The sequence below is a fragment of the Eriocheir sinensis genome, chromosome 3, assembly GCF_024679095.1.
Source record: "Eriocheir sinensis breed Jianghai 21 chromosome 3, ASM2467909v1, whole genome shotgun sequence".
In the NCBI taxonomy this organism is placed as follows: Eukaryota; Metazoa; Arthropoda; class Malacostraca; order Decapoda; family Varunidae; genus Eriocheir; species Eriocheir sinensis.
In genome coordinates, this window is record NC_066511.1 from 4,261,774 (window position 1) to 4,283,198 (window position 21,425).

The following is a 21,425-nucleotide window of genomic DNA, read 5'->3' on the forward strand; positions in this document are numbered from 1 at the left end:
AGTTATTGTTCAAAATTAAATACTAAATGAATAACTCCAGAGTAAATCTGTTCGTCACTCAACCCAAGGCGGCGCGCCATGACTGCCTCTGACGATGACTGTACATGGCAGAGTACAACAGTACAAGCAAGCACTAACATGATCGCCGCTCCATCTCATGTCCCGTACAATTTTTTCTTTAATGCATAACATAGACCATACTACATCTGTTTTTTAACTTCATTGTAACTTCTCTATTTTATCATTCTCTCTCTCTCTCTCTCTCTCTCTCTCTCTCTCTCTCTCTCTCTCTCTCTCTCTCTCTCTCTCTCTCTCTCTCTCATTCTTTTCAAAGTAGCCAAGATCAATATTGTTTGATTATAATAATAATAATAATAATAATAATAATAATAATAATAATAATTTATTATTATTATTATATATTATCATCTCGTTGAAATTTCCACGTGGTTTCTTCGCCGAGGCCTGAGACGCCAGTGCTTAGACCTTTGCCACGGTCGAGGTCTCGCTATTACCAGTTGCAGTTGATGTGTTTTGTCTTAATATGTTGGACAGTTTGAATAATGTTTCACTGTTCCCGCCATGACTTTCCTATATTAGTAATCTTTCATTTTCGCTCAAACGCCGGAGAATTCCTCCCCTTCCTCTTCACTCCGCATACCCTCCCTGGCTAGTGCTACTGCAGCTGTTGCACCACCCTTCCTTCCTTCCCAAACCCGACTTCCTCCTCTCTCACATGACGCTGATCTCCTCCCCCTTCCCTGTCCCCTCCCTCCTCCCTCGGAGAGTTGCATTCCCTTCCCTCCCCCTCCTCCCTTTCCCGTCCTCTTCTCCCAAGTCCCCCCTTCCTCCTCACTTACCTCCCTCTCTCCCTCCCCCAGTCCTCCTTTATATATTTTTTGTATCTCACAAGTTATTAGTTAGTCAATGGACAGCCAGGATAGGCACTGAAGTATTTTTTTTATATTGACTAGTGACTACCGCTACCACAGTACCGCACACCGCGTACCGCGTACCGCACGGGACCGCACTGCCGTAACCGCACTACTCCGGAAAAAGTACCGCACTATCGCAACCGCACTACTGATTTTTCAGTAATGCGCCCACCTCTGACACACCACACACAGACGCAAACCTTACCAGCAAAGTGTATTATAAATACTTTTTTTTCCTACCAGCAGGTACAGTCGCGGAAATGAGTTCCTGTATCCACTGTGGTAAGCCTTCCTTCCAACCGGCAACGTCGCAGTAGTACTACTCAAGTGTTGTTGTGAATGAACGGTGTTCGTCGTGTTCGGGTGTGAGTGGCGGAGAGGTTCACTGCTATTTAGGAAGTGTAAGGGAGGCTTTATTCATAATTAAGAGATGAAAATAAATGTAGCATGTATATGTAACACATGTTAAACCAAGATATCACTACAAAATAATAACAGCAGAGAGAAGACGAGACGTATTATCTAGAGTCGAGACTGATGTTCCGCTCCTCCATCAGCATTCACGTGTGAACGTGTGCTCTCTCTCTCTCTCTCTCTCTCTCTCCTTCAGACACGAGAGAGAGAGAGAGAGAGAGAGAGAGAGAGAGAGAGAGAGAGAGAGAGAGAGAGAGAGAATATTTGACGGTTTGCTTGCCTGCCCACTACACCACCAGTCAATAGTTCACACTGTGTTATGAGAGCAGAAACCCACATGTAAGAGGTTGTTGTGGGTTACTGTTAACTTACTATAGTGAATCATGGCAGTGCCGTGGTAAAGTGGCATATACTTATTTGGAGTTGATGGTCCTTCAACTGTATGGGTATAATTAAGGTGGTGTGTTTCGAAACCGTGGTCACGTGACGCCCACACGTTCACACGGGAATGCTGATGGAGGAGCGGAACATCAAAGTCTCGACTCTAGATAATACGTCTCGTCTTCTCTCTGCTGCTATTATTTTGTAGTGATATATTAGTTTAACATGTGTTACATACGCATGCTACATTTATTTTCACCTCTTAATTATGAATAAAGCCTCCCTTACACTTCCTGAATAGCAGTGAACCTCTCCGCCACTCACACCCGAACACGACGAACACCGTTCATTCACAACAACACTTGAGTAGTACTACTGCGACGTTGCCGGTTGGGGGGAAGGCTTGCCACAGTGGGGACAGGAACTCATTTCCGCGACTGTACCACGCTTGGACATTTGGCTCCAAACGACAGCCAGTATTAATTTTTTCCGGAAAAAGAAAAGAGGAACCGAGTTAAGTCAAAACAGTTCTTGTCTACGAGTCGCCGCCGTATACCCAATACGGTCCATTATCTGCACCAAAAAAAAAAAAAGTGTATGGCTGAATTCTAGTATATGTATACTGCATGTGTGTGTGTGTGTGTGTGTGTGTGTGAGAGAGAGAGAGAGAGAGAGAGAGAGAGAGAGAGAGAGAGAGAGAGAGAGGTGGGGTGGGGAGGGGGAGGGCAGGGAGGACAGAGGTGGGAGGGGTGGAGGGAGGGAGGAAGGGGATGACAGGAGAGGGTGGGTATACACGTCACAGTAACGTGTTCGAATTTCTAGATGGCCATGCCAGGCTTCGCCAATAAAGTTTGGAGTAAGCGCCTTTATTATTCACATGTTGCAATGCACTATAGTGCCAACAATTAGGGCAGGGTGTCAAAAGTGCTGTGCCAAAATACCACACTGCTCAAGCTGTTTCTTTAGAAGATATATGGGAAAAACGATGGGTCAAGGCCCCTGAAACGCATAGTAGTAACTACTAGTAAGTACTACTTGTGGTAAAGGGATAATTTGAGGACTGAAGCCTTGCCGTGACGAAAAATAGCTGCCGAAATAATTCACCATATCCACCACCTGAGGTTTGTTGTACCCCTAACAAGGTATCCCCCTTGACTTAAGGAAACAATTACTAAGTTTGGGTTACTATCCATTTTTTAAGGAAAATGTTTCCATAACGAATCAGGCAGTATAGATAGTCAAGCTGTTCTAGCAGCCATTATAAACACAGCAGTCACTGCCAAAGGGGGTGATTACCTCCCAAATTAAAGTAAGAGACTGGTGTTATTTAAATCCCAAAGGACAATCTTCATCTTTTTTTTTTTTTTTACAGCAAGAGACAGCTCAAGGGCAATAAAACAAAACAAAAAAAGCAACAAAAAGCCCGCCAGGCGCTGCACCAATAAAAGCAAACAGAATAAGAGGTCAAAAAAGAGATCCATTTTGGGAGAAGAGGTGTCTTGACACTCCTCTCTTGAAAGAGGTCAGGTCATAGGCAGGGGGAAATACAGATAAAGGAAAGCTGTTTCAGAGTTTACCAGCAGAAGGGATAAAAGAATGAAGGTACTGGTTAAGTCTTGCATATGGGATTTGGAAAGTATAGGGGGTGAGCAAAAGTAGAAAGAAGAGTAAAAAGTGTGTGTGTAGACCCCCCACACGTGAGATGCATACTCCATACGAGGTCGGACGAGGCCCTTGTATATGGACAGCATCTGTGTGGGGGGAAAAGAACTGGCTATGATAAAGAACGCCCAACCTCGAGAAAGCAGAGTTAATAAGAGAGGAGTGGTGAAGTTTCAAGTTAAAGTCTAGTCACAATTTTGCACCAAAATATCAGTTTATTTCATTTTAGCCAAAATTTCTAAATTGTTTTGTTAATGCATAACTTGATTTAATAAATAAACCTTATATAAAAAAAAACAGTATTCCTTATACAAAGGAGATTTTACATCTCAAAACCGAGATTACGTGCGCAGTATATGGCTTGTTTTACTTCATACTTGCACTATGCTTAAGGATGGTGACTAAAAATGTTTCTAACATTATATACGTAAGTTGGTTTGATAACACACGACGTAAAGATTTTTTTTTTTTTTCAAAAATAATGTTCTTTGAGTGAAGTATGTCCGCAAATAAATCTGGCATCTTTTCGGCCGGGATTCAAACCCAAGCTTCCAAGGCGCGAGGTGGACACTTCGAGCCAAAGGGAACCTTATTAGCCTTTATGGTCGTTATTACGTCTCAGGCCATTACTCAAACATAAGCAGATAGACGGATAATGACCATAATATAATGGCACTTCTCTCTAGTAGCGAAGCGTGCAACGGATGAAAAGGATAGATGGTACTGGCTATTGCGGACTCCTGCAGCGGCTTTTTTTTTTTTTTTTTTTTTTTTTTAGGAGGCTGTAGGGGGCTTCTTTGGTGCTCAACTAGTGCGAATAGAAAGGAATGAGTTATTTTTAAAACAAACAAGGAGCTAAGGAGTATAAAAGTATTTCTGGAAGGTCGTCCAAGCCCCCTTGGCCCTACTACTGGACACCTTAGGTTCGTGCCCACGTTAGAAAGACAGTATGTGACACGACTCCATAGCTGTTGCTTCAAGGTTGGTCGAGGTTAAAACTGGGTGCCTAGACGACACAACAAGCTTGACAGTTGGCTCTTGTTGCTCCTCGCATCCCACGTCCACATTCTTTTGACGCTGATGAAAGATGTGCTATTCCTTTCATGGCTCATGATACCCAACGACCTCTGCCCCCATGCTATGTAACCCGCACGGGATACACGAGACAAAAATTCCAGCTACCTCAGCAGTTTGAGCATACTTCATCAAGCACGACCGGTGGCAAACACTAAAACGGATGACCATCAAATAAACGCGAGCTGAGGCACACATGCTTGTATCTCAAGAGTTTCTAACACTAAAGGCAGAAGAGGGAGAAGGGAGAGCGAGGGACCGGAGAGAGGAACCAGGAGCCAGGCAGTCCTTCACCATGACAACAGGCTCTCCCTTCCCATACCCCGCAGCCAGCCAGCAAGCCGCCACACACAGCCCTGGCACCAGGGATTGAACGCTTGCTACCGTCATAAGTCCGAACACACCTACTAAATATTTCCCTTTCTTATAACAATAAACTCTCTCTCTCTCTCTCTCTCTCTCTCTCTCTCTCTCTCTCTCTCTCTCTCTCTCTTTTCCATCAACTTAATATCAACTAGAGTTGAAATGCATCGTTTTGGAGCCTTCTGATTAATGTAGAATCACTTAGGTTTAAGGACACACCACCTAATCTGGACCATGGGGTCTGTGTGGTCTGGTTTCTATGTAAATTCTATGTAAATTCTCTCTCTCTCTCTCTCTCTCTCTCTCTCAAGAACCAACAATAATAGAGAAAAGTGTTCTAGCCTCTCAACATACAGACTAAACCATCGCCAGTGCATGTGAGCCGCCTTGCAATGAAAGGTGGTGGCCAGGACGATGACACAACGCAATGTGGTATTTACGTAAACGAGTAACATAAGCGAGTATAACTAAATATTTCTGAGGTAGGTCCTAGCTGCCTCTAAAATAAGACTACTGTTCGGAGGCACGTAGTTCGATCCCCGATGACCGAACGACAAACAATACCTAATGACTGTCTTCACGACACATTATTTTACCTTTTACCATACTTAGTCCCGTATGACAGTCTGTCTTTACATCCCCTTTTAACCTTATACTATTATATTATCTTAGACTCACGGTTACTCATCTGAACTTGGTCTGTTATGACTGTCTCAATCTCTCGCTTTTATCTTCTACAGTCTCAGACCACAGTTACTCATCTTTTCTACATTCTACTATAATCTCAGACATACGGTTATTCATTAGAACTAAAATCTCCTATGTCAGTCTGTCCTTATATAAGGCTTTTATCATCTGTAATACCAGAGCCACGGTTACTTACTTACATGGACAGCACTGTTGCCAGATTGTCGTACTCAGCCTCTTATATTTACCAACTTCCGACCCCAAAACTGTCTCCTGGGCCCCAATAACTAGATTCATTTATATTTATCATTAAAATAGTTCATTCCTGATGTTTCTTGGCAATAGTTAGGCGTCAGAAACCAGTAAATACTTTGCTGAGTACGATAATCTGGCAACAGTGATGGACAGTCCTCTTTTTCTTTTACATTCTACCATGATCTCAGACACACCGTTATTCATTAGAACTATAGTCTCCTATGGAAGTCTGTCTTTATATATTTTTTTCTGCTATAATACCATACCCACGTTAATTCATTTGGACATAGTTTTATATGGCACTCTTTCTTTTCCTCTCGCATTTACTTTCTACTATAATCGAATTCACGATTATTCATCTGAACTTAGGTCTAATAAAGTATGAAAGATGAACATCTGTCAATTATCAGCAATGATGTAGGAAAAAAATGTTTTTTAAGTAATCTGTATAAATTTAAAGATTTAATTAGTTTCAAGGACAATCCTTGCGGAGGACAACCCGTTCGCCTGTGTCGTAAGGGGGGCCAGTTGGCTGGTGATGGTGCGGTGGTGGCGGTGGCAGTGGCAGAGTGCCATTCAAAACAGTCTAAATACGCATGAGTGTGGTTAAAATCACCAGATCGATTAGATGCGGGGCAACGTTAATAAAATGTTCATTCATTTTAACATTAGCTAATGCAGTAATGGTGACCCCAAATTAAAACTAAAGGCTCATGCACTGGCATTCCATCACAAAATATGCAAACTATTCTGAGGCGACTCGTATTACACTACACATAGATGTCACGACTGCACTGGCATCTGAGGCCATTACAACAGGTGTGCCCTAGACTGAGGCCACGGTGGTACCTGGTGGAGGTAGACACACACACACACACACACACACAGAGAGAGAGAGAGAGAGAGAGAGAGAGAGAGAGAGAGAGAGAGAGAGAGAGAGAGAGAGAGAGAGAGAGAAAGTGCTTGGGTCATGTGAGGGTACACCCAACATGCATTATTATACTGGCCGCAAAGTCACTTACAGTCAAGCATGTTTGGATTCCGTATTTTGGCGTCGTGTCGTGTCGTATGTGATCCTCAGCGCAGCGAATAGCAATGGTTCGCACATAGATTCACTCGCTCACTCACTCATGCCAGGTCAATACGATTCATCACCGTCCACGTTATGGCACGTCTCATTCCAATGAAATTTCTGGACATGGCAGTTCCGTGTTTCTGCTTAGGTTACCGGCGGCTCCTCTCTGGCCAGTCCACCACTTTTAATAACATCACTCCATTTCTACCAGCGATGTCCAGTCAGAAGAAAAGCCGGCGAGTGAGGTCACGAAGGGTCAACACGGCTAGTGGCGGTGACTTACAGGGTGTGGGACGGCGACGGAGCAGCACACCCGCGAAACGAGCAGACGATAAGTGAGGTGGCGGTGGGCCGAAGCAGGGGGTCGCGGCACCATGAAAACGCGGGAGCCAAGTTTTGTTGTGGCGCTGGGTGACAGACGGCGAGACGGGCCGGGGAGGGACGTGGGGGTCCCGGCGGGGGCAAGCTCGCACTGCCTCACGTCGAGATGACAACTGCCGAGATTTCCCTACCCCCCGTCCCCCTTTCAAAAAAAAGAACATTCAGGAGTCCCAAAACATGCCAACACATCCACCACGCTAACACCACAAGTACAGCCTGTGTCCTGAGGTTCATGACACGGCAGGGAACAAGGAGATGGCAGAATAAAAATGGCTGTTATGATATATATGGAGCAGACAGGAGGGAGAAAGCATGCAGACTACTGGCAGCACAGAGAGGCTTGGTTCCCATGTCCGAGTGGAGAAGAAAGAATGACGCTCTCTGATGCTATAATAGCAGAGGCAAGATATACACTGTGACATTCTTCTGGAAATTAATAAGAGGCTTAACGAAAAGAGGGTGTGCCCAGGTGGGCGAGAGCTGGCATCCAAGGCAGGCGAGGGAGGCTGGCGCAGCATCCCTCTCGCTATTGATTGCGGCCCTCCCTCACCCCCACACGCGCCTCCCTCCGCCGGCCACGCGCCCCGGGCCTCGCTACACTCACCGCCACCCAGAGGTCCCTCACCTGTGTACTGCTCAATGACAGTATCCAACTAATGTTTAACACGTATCATGGCAATTTATGCGTGTAGCTAGGTACATACGTTCATGTTATTACTGCATACATATGGAACACAAAACATACACACATGCATACACGAACATATGGTATCTATTATTTTTTTTTAGTAGGAGCTTTCAGCATATATCTGAACAATATAATACGTTACATAGGCCGGGAAAGGTATACTAATATGAAGTTAATACTTTGCCCTACATTTCCACATTAAGATATTCCGTAAATGCCATGAAGTTACCGGTCTTAAAAATAAAAAAAATAAAAACTAGGCTATCAAATGCATTCTAATGTATTTTTGTAATGCCGCATTGACACGGTACTAAATCAGGTATACATACGTTGCGCGGATGAGCAGCGTCGCACCCCTAATGAAGTGAGATGAGATAGTCTATTGTCACCGTGGCCACTTGTGATTGTTAAAATAAAGACAATTCTCTCTCTCTCTCTCTCTCTCTCTCTCTCTCTCTCTCTCTCTCTCTCTCTCTCTCTCATACACACACACACACACACACACACGCTTGTCTTTAACTCACCTAAGCTGTGCACAGTAAAGTGTGATATGCTTAAACGAATGTAATTGGTTCTAAAACGTCATTGGTTATATGGTCCATAGCTGGGCGTTATCGCGATAAGTTATCGTGATACTTTATCGCTGATAACAAAATCGGGTTATCCTCCATCCGCTACTTATTTAAATATATATCGGTATCTTCGTTACTTTTGTAACCAAACTAGCGATAATCGCTACTTTTTTCCGCCTCTCAGAAAAAAAACGTTGTTTCCACCCTACTGCGCATGCGTGGCCCGGGCGCCCGGTGTTGTTTGAAAAACCTTCGGGGTATGAAATATCTTCGGTGATGAGATTTCATACTTAGATCATCAACATTAAAACACTAGGTTATTTTTTGTTACTCAAAAATTAATATATCAGAGAAAAATCATTTAACTTTGCCCAAAAAATTATTAATCACTGCCTCAAATTTGATATTCCATATTCGTTTGTGAGCATGCCATGGTTTTCAAGGCACCCGGTGTTGTGTTATTTGGTGTCCCATCGTCAAAAGCTACAAACACTGGTCTCTCGTGAACTGTGCATGTTCAGACCAATAAGCGTAGCCCTGTACACTCACAAAGCTTTTTAACACATTGAGTTGCTGGAAGGCTGAATCAGACATACAGTACCACCATCCTTGTTGTTTCTAGAACGACACTCTGTACATATAAATACAACTCGTACAGAGTGTCATTCTAGAAACAGTGGGGATGGTGGTAGTGGTACTGTATGTCTGATTCAGCCTTCCAGCAACTCTTAATTATGGTTAAAAAGCTTTGTGAGACTGTACAGTTTTACGCTTGGTGGTCTGAGCATGCGCAGTTCACGAGAGACCATTGTTTGTAAACAAAAGCGCCAGCTTTTGACGGTGGGGACACCAAATAACACAACACCGATTCAGGCGTTTCTAGTATTACCCTCCATAGGTAAGTGTCAACGTGTGGTTTTCAGGTTTTGTAAGTTTTATAAAATACAGATAATGATATTTGAATTCATCTATGTTTTTTTATTTGAAATTTCAATATAGTATCGTTTTCGCCTATTGGAATTATCGCTAGCTAGTATCGGAATTGTGGATTTATATCGGGTATCGGTTATCGGTTATCGTCTATATTTGTGTCTCCAGTTAACGAATATCGGTTATCATCAATAAGGTTTTCCATTATCAGTTATCGGTTATAAGAACATAAGAACATAAGAACGCAGGAGTCTACAAGAGGCCGGTAGGCCTGTACGAGGCAGCTCCTTTGACCCTAAGCTCCCGTGTATCTAACCCCACCTAATATCGCTGTCCATGAATTTATCTAGTCTATTTTTGAATGTGACAATTGTATTAGCACTCACCACATGACTGCTAAGCCTATTCCACTCATCCACCACCCTGTTAGTAAACCAATATTTGCCTATGTCCCTGTTGAATCTGAATTTATCCAGTTTAAACCCATTACTTCGTGTCCTACCCGGTTCTCTTACCAACAAAACCTTATGAATGTCTCCCTTATTAAAGCCCTTCATCCATTTATAAACCTCGATCATGTCTCCACGTACTCTTCACCTTTCTAGAGAATGCAAGTTTAACTGTTTGAGTCTTCCCTCGTATGGCAAGTTTCTCAACCCTTGAATCATCTTAGTCATCCTCCTCTGCACCGATTCTAACATTTTGATATCCATTCTATAGTAAGGTGACCAGAACTGAACCACATAGTCAAGATGAGGTCTAACTAATGCTAAATATAGTTTGAGGAAGACTTCGGGGCTTCTGTTGCTTACGCTCCTTGAAATAAATCCCAGTACCCTATTAGCTCGATTTCTAGCTTGAATGCATTGTGCCCTTGGACGGAGATCAGAGCTCACTAAGACCCCTAAATCCCTCTCGCACCCAGACCTACTTATGAGAGTGTCATTTAAGCAATAGTTATGTGAGGGGTTGTTCCTACCTACACTCAGAATACTGCACTTCCCTACATTGAACTCCATCTGCCATTTATCCGCCCAGTCATACAATCTGTTGAGTTCACCTTGGAGAATACTAGCGTCCTGATCCGACTCAATTACTCTACCGATCTTGGTATCATCTGCAAATTTACTAACATCACTACTAATTCCTGTATCTAAGTCATTGATATAAATAATAAACAAAAGTGGACCTAATACCGAACCTTGTGGGAATAAGATTTTCTGTTATCGTGCCCAGCTATGGAACTTATACCATTCGTTCATTCTGGTACACAATGAAATACATGTTTTTATGGGTCATCCGTTCCAAGCCCGCAGCCAAGACCAAAGTTGCCATATAACTCGATAAATATTGCATTTATTAACGTGCCCACTTTTTTTCTTTTTTTTTTTTACCTTATAAACTAATATTTTGTTGTCATATATGTTTCCCCTTACCTGAAACCCCTTCAAAAGCCATAGGAAACAGCATAAAGATCAAAACAAGTGTGAAAAATATAGATAAGATGTGCACATTTGCGGCCGTGGGAAGCGACATACCCAAAGCGTTCCACGATTCAGCATAGCTAAAAAAAAATAATAATAATAAATAAATAAAAAATAGATAAATAAAAGGTTTGTGATTTTCCTTCAGGCGGGCTTTCCCTCTTACGTACCACTAAGGAGAAGCGGTGGTGCAATGGCATGGTACTAATTACCACTCTAGAGTTAACCTTGCTAATCACGTTGCGAGTGAGCTGCGTAACACCACTAAAGGCCTCCATACACTATCAATCATGATTGCGCAGTCATAATAGATAGCGTTTGACCGACTTAAGGGGGTGTTACATGGGGATGATTTTGCTCACCGAATATGCTTCCGAGAGTATGTTACTGACGGAGAGCCCTTCTCAGTGAGCATGGGGTGGACTGGTCTAGAGCTATTCCTGCTCAGTGATCAGATACTTTTTTGTGATACATGTTCGAAAGAACCGATATCAGTGGATGACTAACGTATTTATTATCAACATATTTTGTCCTTATATGAGGAAATCAGTAAAGCCGGTATTTCACGGGAACGATTTTGCTCGGGACCCAGACCTTCGGGCGGTAACTTTCGCTGAGCTGCTGAGGGAACATGACATGCACTAATCACACGGGGATGCTACGTTTGATGGGCACTGGACAATATTGGTCTTGATCTTGACTTTCTGGGACCGTATACCTACTTTCAAGTAGAAATAGATGTTGATTAATTTCTGTCAGTCATATTATGTTTTGATATAGTTATTTTTACACCGAAAAACAAAAAAATGCATTTACAATAAATACACACTTAACCCTTCCGCCCTCTCCTCCTCACCTCACCTGGATAAATTAGAAGAATTTAAGAGTTGCTCAGTTGATACAAATACGGTTGGAGGTTTAAATGTAATGTTAAACAGTTTTAAAAACAGGGAAGGCAGAAGGTGAATGAATAACAAGTGTTCATGAGGAGTCTTGTGGATCGAAAACATTTGACTGCAAAAGACTTAATCAGAACCCAACCAGGAATAAATAAGACGTATGAAAAGTCCCTACCTATAAATATCCAAAGTAGTATAAAAAAAGGAGAGAGAGAGAGAGAGAGAGAGAGAGAGAGAGAGAGAGAGAGAGAGAGAGAGAGAGAGAGAGAGAGAGAGAGAGAGAGAGAGAGAGAGAGAGAGAGAGAGAGAGAGAGAGAGAGAGAGAGAGAGAGAGAGAGAGAGAGAGAGAGAGAGAGAGAGAGAGAGAGAGGAGAGGAGAGGGAAGAGAGAGCGAGTTGAGGCTGATGACGTCGCCCCCCCAGACCCTGGAGACTAATGGTTTGTACTAAAAAAAGTAATAGATTAATACAAAATACTCAAATCTACCAGAAAAGAACACGAACGAGTGATTTGCGACAACAAAGGAATGCGGTAGTGTGTTGCATATGTGCTCAAAGTACTTCGCCAAGGTATCTTTCACTGAGACGGGTGTAATTCTGAAGTAACCCCGATTTAGTTTGATTACACTAGTTTATATATATATATATATATATATATATATATATATATATATATATATATATATATATATATATATATATATATATATATATATATGGTCACCCCTATCCGTAAATCCAACATCCTCAGCTGCAGGGATCATATTGCGCCAGTGGATGGCTAAGCATCCCAATGAAATGCATTATTGCTCACAAAAATGCTAGCGTTTATGGCGAAAGCAGATGGAGTCGATCAAAACCCGAAATAAGCACGTTTTGCTCATCAATGTCAAGATCAAAACCAATATTGCTTCATCGAAAGTAGCAGCACTATGTGATCAGTTACCTCAGCAGTTTAGTGAAAGTTGCTCACGGAAGGTCTGTTCACTGAGCAAATTCGTCCCCGTATAAAAGCACCGTTAATGGAGTGAAATGAACCACTTGTGATTGTTGAAATAATGGAAATGGACATGTTTCCGGTTCTGGGAAAAGCCTAGAAATGCATTGTGCCACGTACCAATGATAACGTAGTGCACATATTACATCCTGTAAATCGCTAGTTGACTGGATATTGGAGAGATATCTCAAATTCTTCTCATCTCACGAGGAGAAGCCACCATTAGCTCGTGACATCATCAGGTTGTAGCGGAGCACAGCAGACGACAGTACAAGTACAGGTAACTCTCGATTTACGCGAGTTTGGTTTATGCGTTTTTTAAATAACGCGGGGTCCAAAATCCAAATAAATATTTAATTTACATGTTTTTTCACTTATACTACGCGATATTTGATGGAGTGGCCACCAGATGTCTCACGCAACTGGACTCACACGGCGCCGCGGCCACACAGCTGAGCTCAGTTCTTCCCGTGCGCCACTTGAACAACAATACAGTACCCACGCTACCACGCTACTCAACAATAGGGGTGGGCAGGTACCGGTACCAGTACCAGTACTAACGGTACCAGCTATATGGTGTGGTACCGGTACCCGACTGCTCGGTACCAGTACCAATACTAGCCAGTCGCTCATGGTGTCCCTCATTTCTTCCTCACACGAGTGAGGCTGAGACCGAGTGCCTGAGTGGATATCTCGGTGATATGGATATTCTCTCTCTCTCTCTCTCTCTCTCTCTCTCTCCTGAATGAAGTGAATATTTATTTTTCGATAGAAACCTACCTCTTGTTTGATTTACATTGTTTTTGATTTACGCGACCTCTTCAAGGACACAATACTCACGTAAATCGAAAGTTACCTGAATTCTTTTTTTTTTTTATCAGCTATGGCCACTCCAGCTCCAAACTGTGCCCAACAGGCATGTTATAGGTGCTTACTGAACAGTGTGAACACCTTAAGAGTGTTGGAAATGTTATATTATTAAAATGGGAGTGAAATCAACCGATTCGCCTCTGCTCTGTAGAGTACCTCAAAACTTCTCCTTGAATAATGGGCAATAGATTCTCAGAGGGTGTATGTATGAACATATTGGAAAGTATATGACAGGGCCCCAAAGTAGGCAGCTCTCTTTGGCTGGTTTACAAATGATGGCTGCTGATCCACCAACAGACAAAACTCCAGCCTCTCTGGCGAAGGTGAAAGAGACTGAGGAAGTTGAAGGGTGGAAATTGGAAAGGTAGCTGGAATCTGTAATATCACTGCAGAAAGTGCTGAAAGCCAGGGTTGAACCCATGACCCACGGGTTGTATGTGGTGCTGCTTGCCTTGTGACAGTCCAGTGCCATTCCTCCTGACTGAAAAAGGGGATTGTTTGTTCCTATCTAGAAAGGGAAAGAGGCTCGACAGGACTGCAACAATGAGAAGAGTTCTGGCCCCCCAAAACTGCCAGTGATCACTAGCTACTTTAACTGAAACCGAGTCAACTGAGCTGTTGAAGGGACACTTTAAAATCTCTCACATGATAAATCATGATGCACTGTGCCTATAGTCTACAATGACAATGACCCACCCAAATGACCCATCCTATTGTACTTAAAAACTGTGCTTGCATGCTGACACCCTGCCTGGTCAAACTCTTTCACCTCTGCCTGTCAACATTTATCTTTCCTTCCTGCTGGAAGTATGCCTTCATACAGCCTGTGCCTAAATGGAGTGACCGTTCCAATCCCTCAAACTACCGTTCTATAGCTTTGCTTTCTTGTCTATCTAAAGCTTTTGAATCTATCCTTAACCAGAAGATTCATAAGCACCTTTCCACTTCTGACCTTCTATCTGATTGCCAGTATGGTTTCTGCAAGGGGCATTCTACTGGTGATCTCCTTGCCTTCCCAACTGACTCTTGGTCATCCTCTCTTAGCCGTTTCAGTGAAACCTTTGCTATTGCGCTGGACATATCAAAAGCCTTTGACAGGGTCTGGCACAAATCTTTGCTTTCTAAACTACCCTCTTACGGTTTCTATCCTTCTCTCTGTACTTTTATCTCCAGTTTCCTCTCTGACCGTTCTATTTCTGCTGTGGTAGACGCTCACTGTTCTTCCCCTAAACCTATTAATAGTGGTGTTCCGCAGAGTTCTGTCCTATCTCCCACTCTCTTTCTGTTGTTCACTGATGATCTTCTTTCCAAAACAAACTGTCCTATCCATTCTTACGCCGATGACTCTACTCTGCATTATTCAACTTCTTTCAACCCGTGGGCTTCGGCTATGGGGAAGCCGAGAAGTGGCCAAGAAACAGCAAAATTACACTGCATTTTGAGACAAAGAAAAGAGCATGGAACGTAGATCAGAGTACTCCTCTCATAACCATAAAACTGTTAAAAATATTTACTTTTACTCAAACTCCATTCTTTTTGGGTGGTGTTTGTTACAAAATAAACAGTCTTGTGACGCGTGGCATCTAGCCTAGAGTCCCTTGTTGTCTATTTTAGATAATTTGACAAGTGATTACTGTGTGAATAGCTAATTCAATCTGCCATGACCTTACAGCACCATCTATGACAAAAAAGCCCATCTCAAGATCAATCACCCACCACAATGACCCAGGGCATGTATGGTGGGTTTCTCTATGCCACCACCACCTACAATTAGCTTGAATTATGGGTTTTATGGTGAGCCATTTTTAGGGTTCACCGTACCACAGCCACGACTCATGAAAGCCCAGAAAAGGGTCTGCCGACATTCTCGGGTTAATAGAAGACCCACCCAACAGGAACTGAATGATTCCAGGCTGGAGGCGACAGAACGCTTAGCCTCAGATCTTACTATTATTTCCGATTGGGGCAAGAAGAACTTGGTGTCCTTCAATGCCTTAAAAACACAGTTTCTCCACCTATCCACTCGACACAATCTTCCAAACAACTATCCCCTATTCTTTGACAACACTCAGCTATCACCTTCTTCAACACTAAACATCCTCGGTCTATCCTTAACTCAAAATCTCAACTGGAAACTTCATATCTCTTCTCTTACTAAATCAGCTTCCTCGAGGCTGGGCATTCTATACCGTCTCCACCAGTTCTTCTCCCCCGCACAGTTGCTATCCATTTACAGGGGCCTTGTCCGCCCTCATATGGAGTATGCATCTCACGTGTGAGGGGGCTCCACTCACACAGCTCTCTTGGACAGAGTGGAGTCTAAGGCTCTTCGTCTCATCAGCTCTCCTCTTACTAATAGTCTTCTACCTCTTAATTTTCGCTGCCATTTTGCCTCTTTTTTTATCTTCTATCGATATTTTCATGCTGACTGCTCTTCCGAACTTGCTAACTGCATGCCTCCCCCCCCCTCCCGCAGCCTCGCCATATACGACTTTCTACTCAAGCTCATCCCTTTACTGTCCAAATCCCTTACGCAAGAGTTAACCAGCATCTTCACTCTTTCATCCCTCACGCTGGTAAACTCTGGAACAATCTTCCTTCTTCTGTATTTCCTCCTGCATACGACTTGAACTCTTTCAAGAGGAGGGTATTAGGACAGCTCTCCTCCTGAAATTGACCTATCTTTCGGCCACTCCTCTAACTCTTTTTAGGAGCAGTGAGTATCGGGCTTTTTTTTTTAACATTTGTTACCTTTTTTTTATGCCCTTGAACTGACTCCTCTGGTGTAAAAAAAAAAAATGTTCAACTTTGCTTTGGACGACCCCCACACTTCACTATGGATAAATGTGCACTTACTGCCTTCATTTGCTAGGAAACTGATAAAAGATTTGAAGCAATGTCAAGTGTATCCCTGTCATGATTTGTGACGTGGTATTTCTGGAACAACAACAAGTAACTATTTCTTTTAATAAAGGAAGTCTTGACCCTTTTAACCTGTAGAGGGTATGAATCCATTACACAGGGAAACAGGGCCAGTGTAACATCCAGGTTACCATAAATAACCTAAAACTGAGGGAACAGTGACACAGATGTGTCACATGGGATGTGCTGTACACTTAACACTCAACAGCCTAGAAAGCGTTATATTGAGAGCCTGGGAACCTATGGGGAATGTGGGTTTTGGGTGTGAGAAGGCAAATTGACTGAAATATGGGCCTCAAAAATTTCCCTAAAATCGGGAAAAATCCCTAGTTCTGAAACTTTGAGTAAAGTTTCCTAAACGTACCTATTGTCTTTCAATCCACCAGATTCGAACAGTGACATGGGCGTGTCACATGGGGTGCACTTATTTGGTGCTTCATGGGTGCATCAAGCTGTGACAAGCACGCGCCTCCAATATTGCCCCCACGAGAATAATAACCTTTCCAAGGTCTCACATACTGTTGCACTTCTCTAGTTTTACCAGCGCATCATATATGTGGGGGTGTTGCCCCCCTTGGTTAGCAGTGGTGGTCAAAGGGGGTGAAGCCCCCCCATTAGAGGTTAGGTTATGTAAAGTTCGGTTATAGTAACGTTCAACAATCATGGAAACGCTTTCAAAATCCAATTCAAGGACTATTTACTGATGAAAGTAGCGGATAATATATTCACGAAAGCATAGCGGCGCTGCCGCCACAGATGAAAAATAGCTTGCAGAGGGTTTTGGGTGGGGGAGCATATTTAAACTACTCCAACTGAACTTTACGACCTGCTAACAGGAGATATTTCTCACAACACCTGCACCACCGCCGCCAGAGGAGGCTGAGCTTTCGTGGATATTAATCCCTATTTTCAACAATAAATAGTCCTTAAATTGGATTTTGAAAGCATTTCCATGATTGTTGAACGTTTGCAGAAAAGATATATGAAAAGCTAGTGATGTTTCATAAGGTAGGTAATGAAATACTAGCACGGAAGTAAAACAAATCCTAACCATTTTGCCTTCCCCCCCAAAACCCCGGTTTCCCACAGGTCCCCAGGCTAGGGTGACCAGACGTCCCCAGTTTCCGGGGACAGTCCCCGGCTACTGCTGTCCCCGGAAGTGTCCCCGGTTTTCACTGTGACTGAAAGATCTGAAATTTGAAAAAAAAAAAAAAAAAAGTTTATCAAACTATATATATAGTTGCGTACCGTACTACTCGCACTGTACAGTGTACAGTGTATATAGCTAAGGAAATGATAAACAGCTTTGCACGGCATAATTTGCGAGACTGCATTCCAAGAACATACAAATCATTAATCAATTGAATTTTTATTCAAATCCTTTGCAATTTAAGATAAATAGGGTGAGAGAAACTTTTGAATGCTGCTTTATGAATGGTAAGGGCAGTGTCCCCGTTTTAGTTTTTCAATGACAAAAACACTACATGTTTTGGAGGTTTATACACCTCTGAACCAAAAATGTCCCTGGATTTTGTCTCAGAAATCTAGTCACCTTACCCCAGGCTTGTGTTGGGGGGTAGGGGGGACTGGGGTGGTGGAAGGGGTGGAGCCACTATTCCTAAGATTATTTCCATATCAGCCATGAGATGAATATGAAATAAGATCTTGAAGGGTGTCAAAAATATGAGTGCAATGGGTCCTTTAAAGGATAAATATTGAATAGCTATACAATTTTCAAGATTTTTTTCATAATCGTGTCTATTGCCTGAAAAAGCAACTGTGTCACAATGACAAACAATATACCGGTAGTTGAGGGAGGAGCAAAATGAAACATTTGCCCAAGGATGAGAGCACACATTCAAGTCCCTCGCCGGTACACACGGCACAGCTTTTATCATTACCTAGTGGCACACAGTGACAAACATCAACACTTCAAAGGGAAATGAGACAAACGGAACAGCGTGTTAACATTCATGAAGGCACAACTTCACGTCCCAGTCTGATCCACTCACCACCGTTGTCCGTGACTTTGGGCCAGTTTTATCCATGTACAGCATGTTTGTAAGCTCCCCAACCAAACACAAAACACTACGAAAATGCCTTATATAGTGTTTGGCGTTGATATGAAGAGGTAATTTTAGGAAACCACAGTTAATCTATTTAGTATCTGGTAATGAGTAGAATAAACGGATCATTGTGGAGAATACAGTTTGGTTTGGGCGCTTAAAGTGACTGTTGAACTGGCCCTTTAGGTGACCCCCTCACATTGATGATACTCGATAAAATGAGACAAACAGCCACGGTATGGTGGGAGTAAATACAGTGTGTCGCCAAGCACGAGTGTCTGGCTCGCAGCCCCATGCACTCACCCATTCCGATGTTGTCCGTGATCTTGAGCGGCCCTCTCAGGTAGTACACAACAGATATGACCAGTAGGAACCACAGGTAGCTCCAGCCCACAGGTAGCAGCTCAGATAATCAACTCTTTAACTTTAGCCACTATTCCTAAGATTATTTCCATATCAGCCATGAGATGAATATGAAATAAGATCTTGAAGGGTGTCAAAAATATGAGTGCAATGGGTCCTTTAAAGGATAAATATTGAATAGCTATACAATTTTCAAGATTTTTTTCATAATCGTGTCTATTGCCTGAAAAAGCAACTGTGTCACAATGACAAACAATATACCGGTAGTTGAGGGAGGAGCAAAATGAAACATTTGCCCAAGGATGAAGCACACATTCAAGTCCCGCCGGTACACACGGCGCACAGCTTTATCATTACCTAGTGGCACACAGTGACAAACATCAACACTTCAAAGGGAAATGAGACAAACGGAACAGCGTGTTAACATTCATGAAGGCACAACTTCACGTCCCAGTCTGTTCCACTCACCACCGTTGTCCGTGACTTTGGGCCAGTTTTATCCATGTACAGCATGTTTGTAAGCTCCCCAACCAAACACAAAACACTACGAAAATGCCTTATATAGTGTTTGGCGTTGATATGAAGAGGTAATTTTAGGAAACCACAGTTAATCTATTTAGTATCTGGTAATGAGTAGAATAAACGGATCATTGTGGAGAATACAGTTTGGTTTGGGCGCTTAAAGTGACTGTTGAACTGGCCCTTTAGGTGACCCCCTCACATTGATGATACTCGATAAAATGAGACAAACAGCCACGGTATGGTGGGATTAAATACAGTGTGTCGCCAAGCAAGAGTGTCTGGCTCGCAGCCCCATGCACTCACCCATTCCGATGTTGTCCGTGATCTTGAGCGGCCCTCTCAGGTAGTACACAACAGATATGACCAGTAGGAACCACAGGGCCCACAGGTAGCTCCAGCTCCAGATAATCAACTCTTTAACTTTAGTGAAGAAACGGCACACATTCCCCGCCATTTGCTGCGGGGAATTCACTGTTGTGTTGTGTTGACGTTCAGGCTGCAGCTGTTTACTGTGGCGGGAGATTTGGTCCCGCCGCAGCACCCTCACGCCGGGGGCAGGGGCCGCGAGGTTCACCTTGGGCACCGGGGGACGCCATGATTTAGAGCTAATGGGTTTCCTGTTAGAACTGAATAACGAAACCATATTATATAGTAGCTACTCCTCCCGACGCCCCTCCTCCTGATTAAGTCTACTTAAAACCGGAGGCACTTATCCGGTTCCAAGTCACATCCTGTCTTGATATGAGTTTAGTTAAAGTTCACTACGTACTATGAGTGCTGGTGCATATTTCTCATTTATTTTGTATTCTTTACCTAAGTTGCTGAATATAATAAAATGTTACAATAGGATTTTCTTGAAGTAGATTGTTTATTTAACAATATGCATGGAAAAATAACAGCATATGCAAATTTACTGGATGTACCTTACAAAACATTTCTTCATGACCTACGTACCTGCATCATATAAGCCATATACTCTGAATCAAATATCATGTAAACACTTCATCTTGGTTATGAACCATTGCTCAAATTATCTAGAATGGATAGCTTCTTACTGTAACAGCAGTGTACGTAACTCTTAATACTACATGTTATTTCTTGTGCTGGGAAATGTTGTCCTAATTGTTTATAATTAGCCTATTCCTCTCTATCTCCCATCATTCTGGGTCATCTTGTCTATCAGAGGTGGGCAAGTGCGGTACTTAGTGCGGTAGTGCGGTAGTACCGCATCACAAAAAAAGTACCGCACTACCGCAAACTTTCTGAAAATACCGCACTACCGCGGACCGCACTAAAAAATCCCGCGGTACCTTTTTGCGGTACTTTGAAAACTATCGAAGACGACATTTGCAACGCGGCATGCTCACAGATTTTTTTTTTTTTTTAACAGTGAATCGGACTCAATCAGTCAATCGGTATCAGTCATCAGAATCAGTGATTCAATCATTCTGACTTTTCAGTTATTGCTCAAAATTAAATACTAAATAGACAGACTAAACTACTACACTGCGAGTCTTCTTTAACCCGCGCGGTACCGGCCATTTCAACCCGGACCCGTCCGTGGTGCCGGCCGATTTTTCATTGTACTATTTTCAGCATGTCTCCTTTGTTTGGATAGCCAGGATAGCCACTGAAGTATTTTTTTCTTATTTTAATTACCGCTACCGCAGTACCTCACACCGCGTACCGCACTGGGAAAGAAAAAATTGGGACCGCACTACTCCGGAAAAAAGTACCGCACTACCGCAACCGCACTACTGATTTTTCAGTACCGCGCCCACCTCTGTTTTTTTTTTGCTTTTTTTACGTCGCGGCCTATTGCGCCGGTAGGCTTCTTCCCGGTGGGGCCTGATGGTCGGCCCAGCCCGTTCTGGCACAGGGGAGTG

At 43.0% G+C, this 21,425-nt stretch overlaps 1 protein-coding gene across 1 annotated transcript in view; it reads right to left on the bottom strand.

Moving 5' to 3' along the window:
* The window catches only part of LOC127003816 (uncharacterized), a 30,634-nt gene extending 10,384 nt beyond the window's left edge, over positions 1-20,250 (bottom strand). The window contains exon 1 of the mRNA XM_050870874.1: positions 19,843-20,250. Coding sequence (XP_050726831.1) covers positions 19,843-20,182 — 340 coding nt within the window. The 5' untranslated portion in view covers positions 20,183-20,250. The remainder of the gene's footprint in view (positions 1-19,842) is intronic.
* Between the last annotated feature and the right edge of the window lie 1,175 nt (positions 20,251-21,425).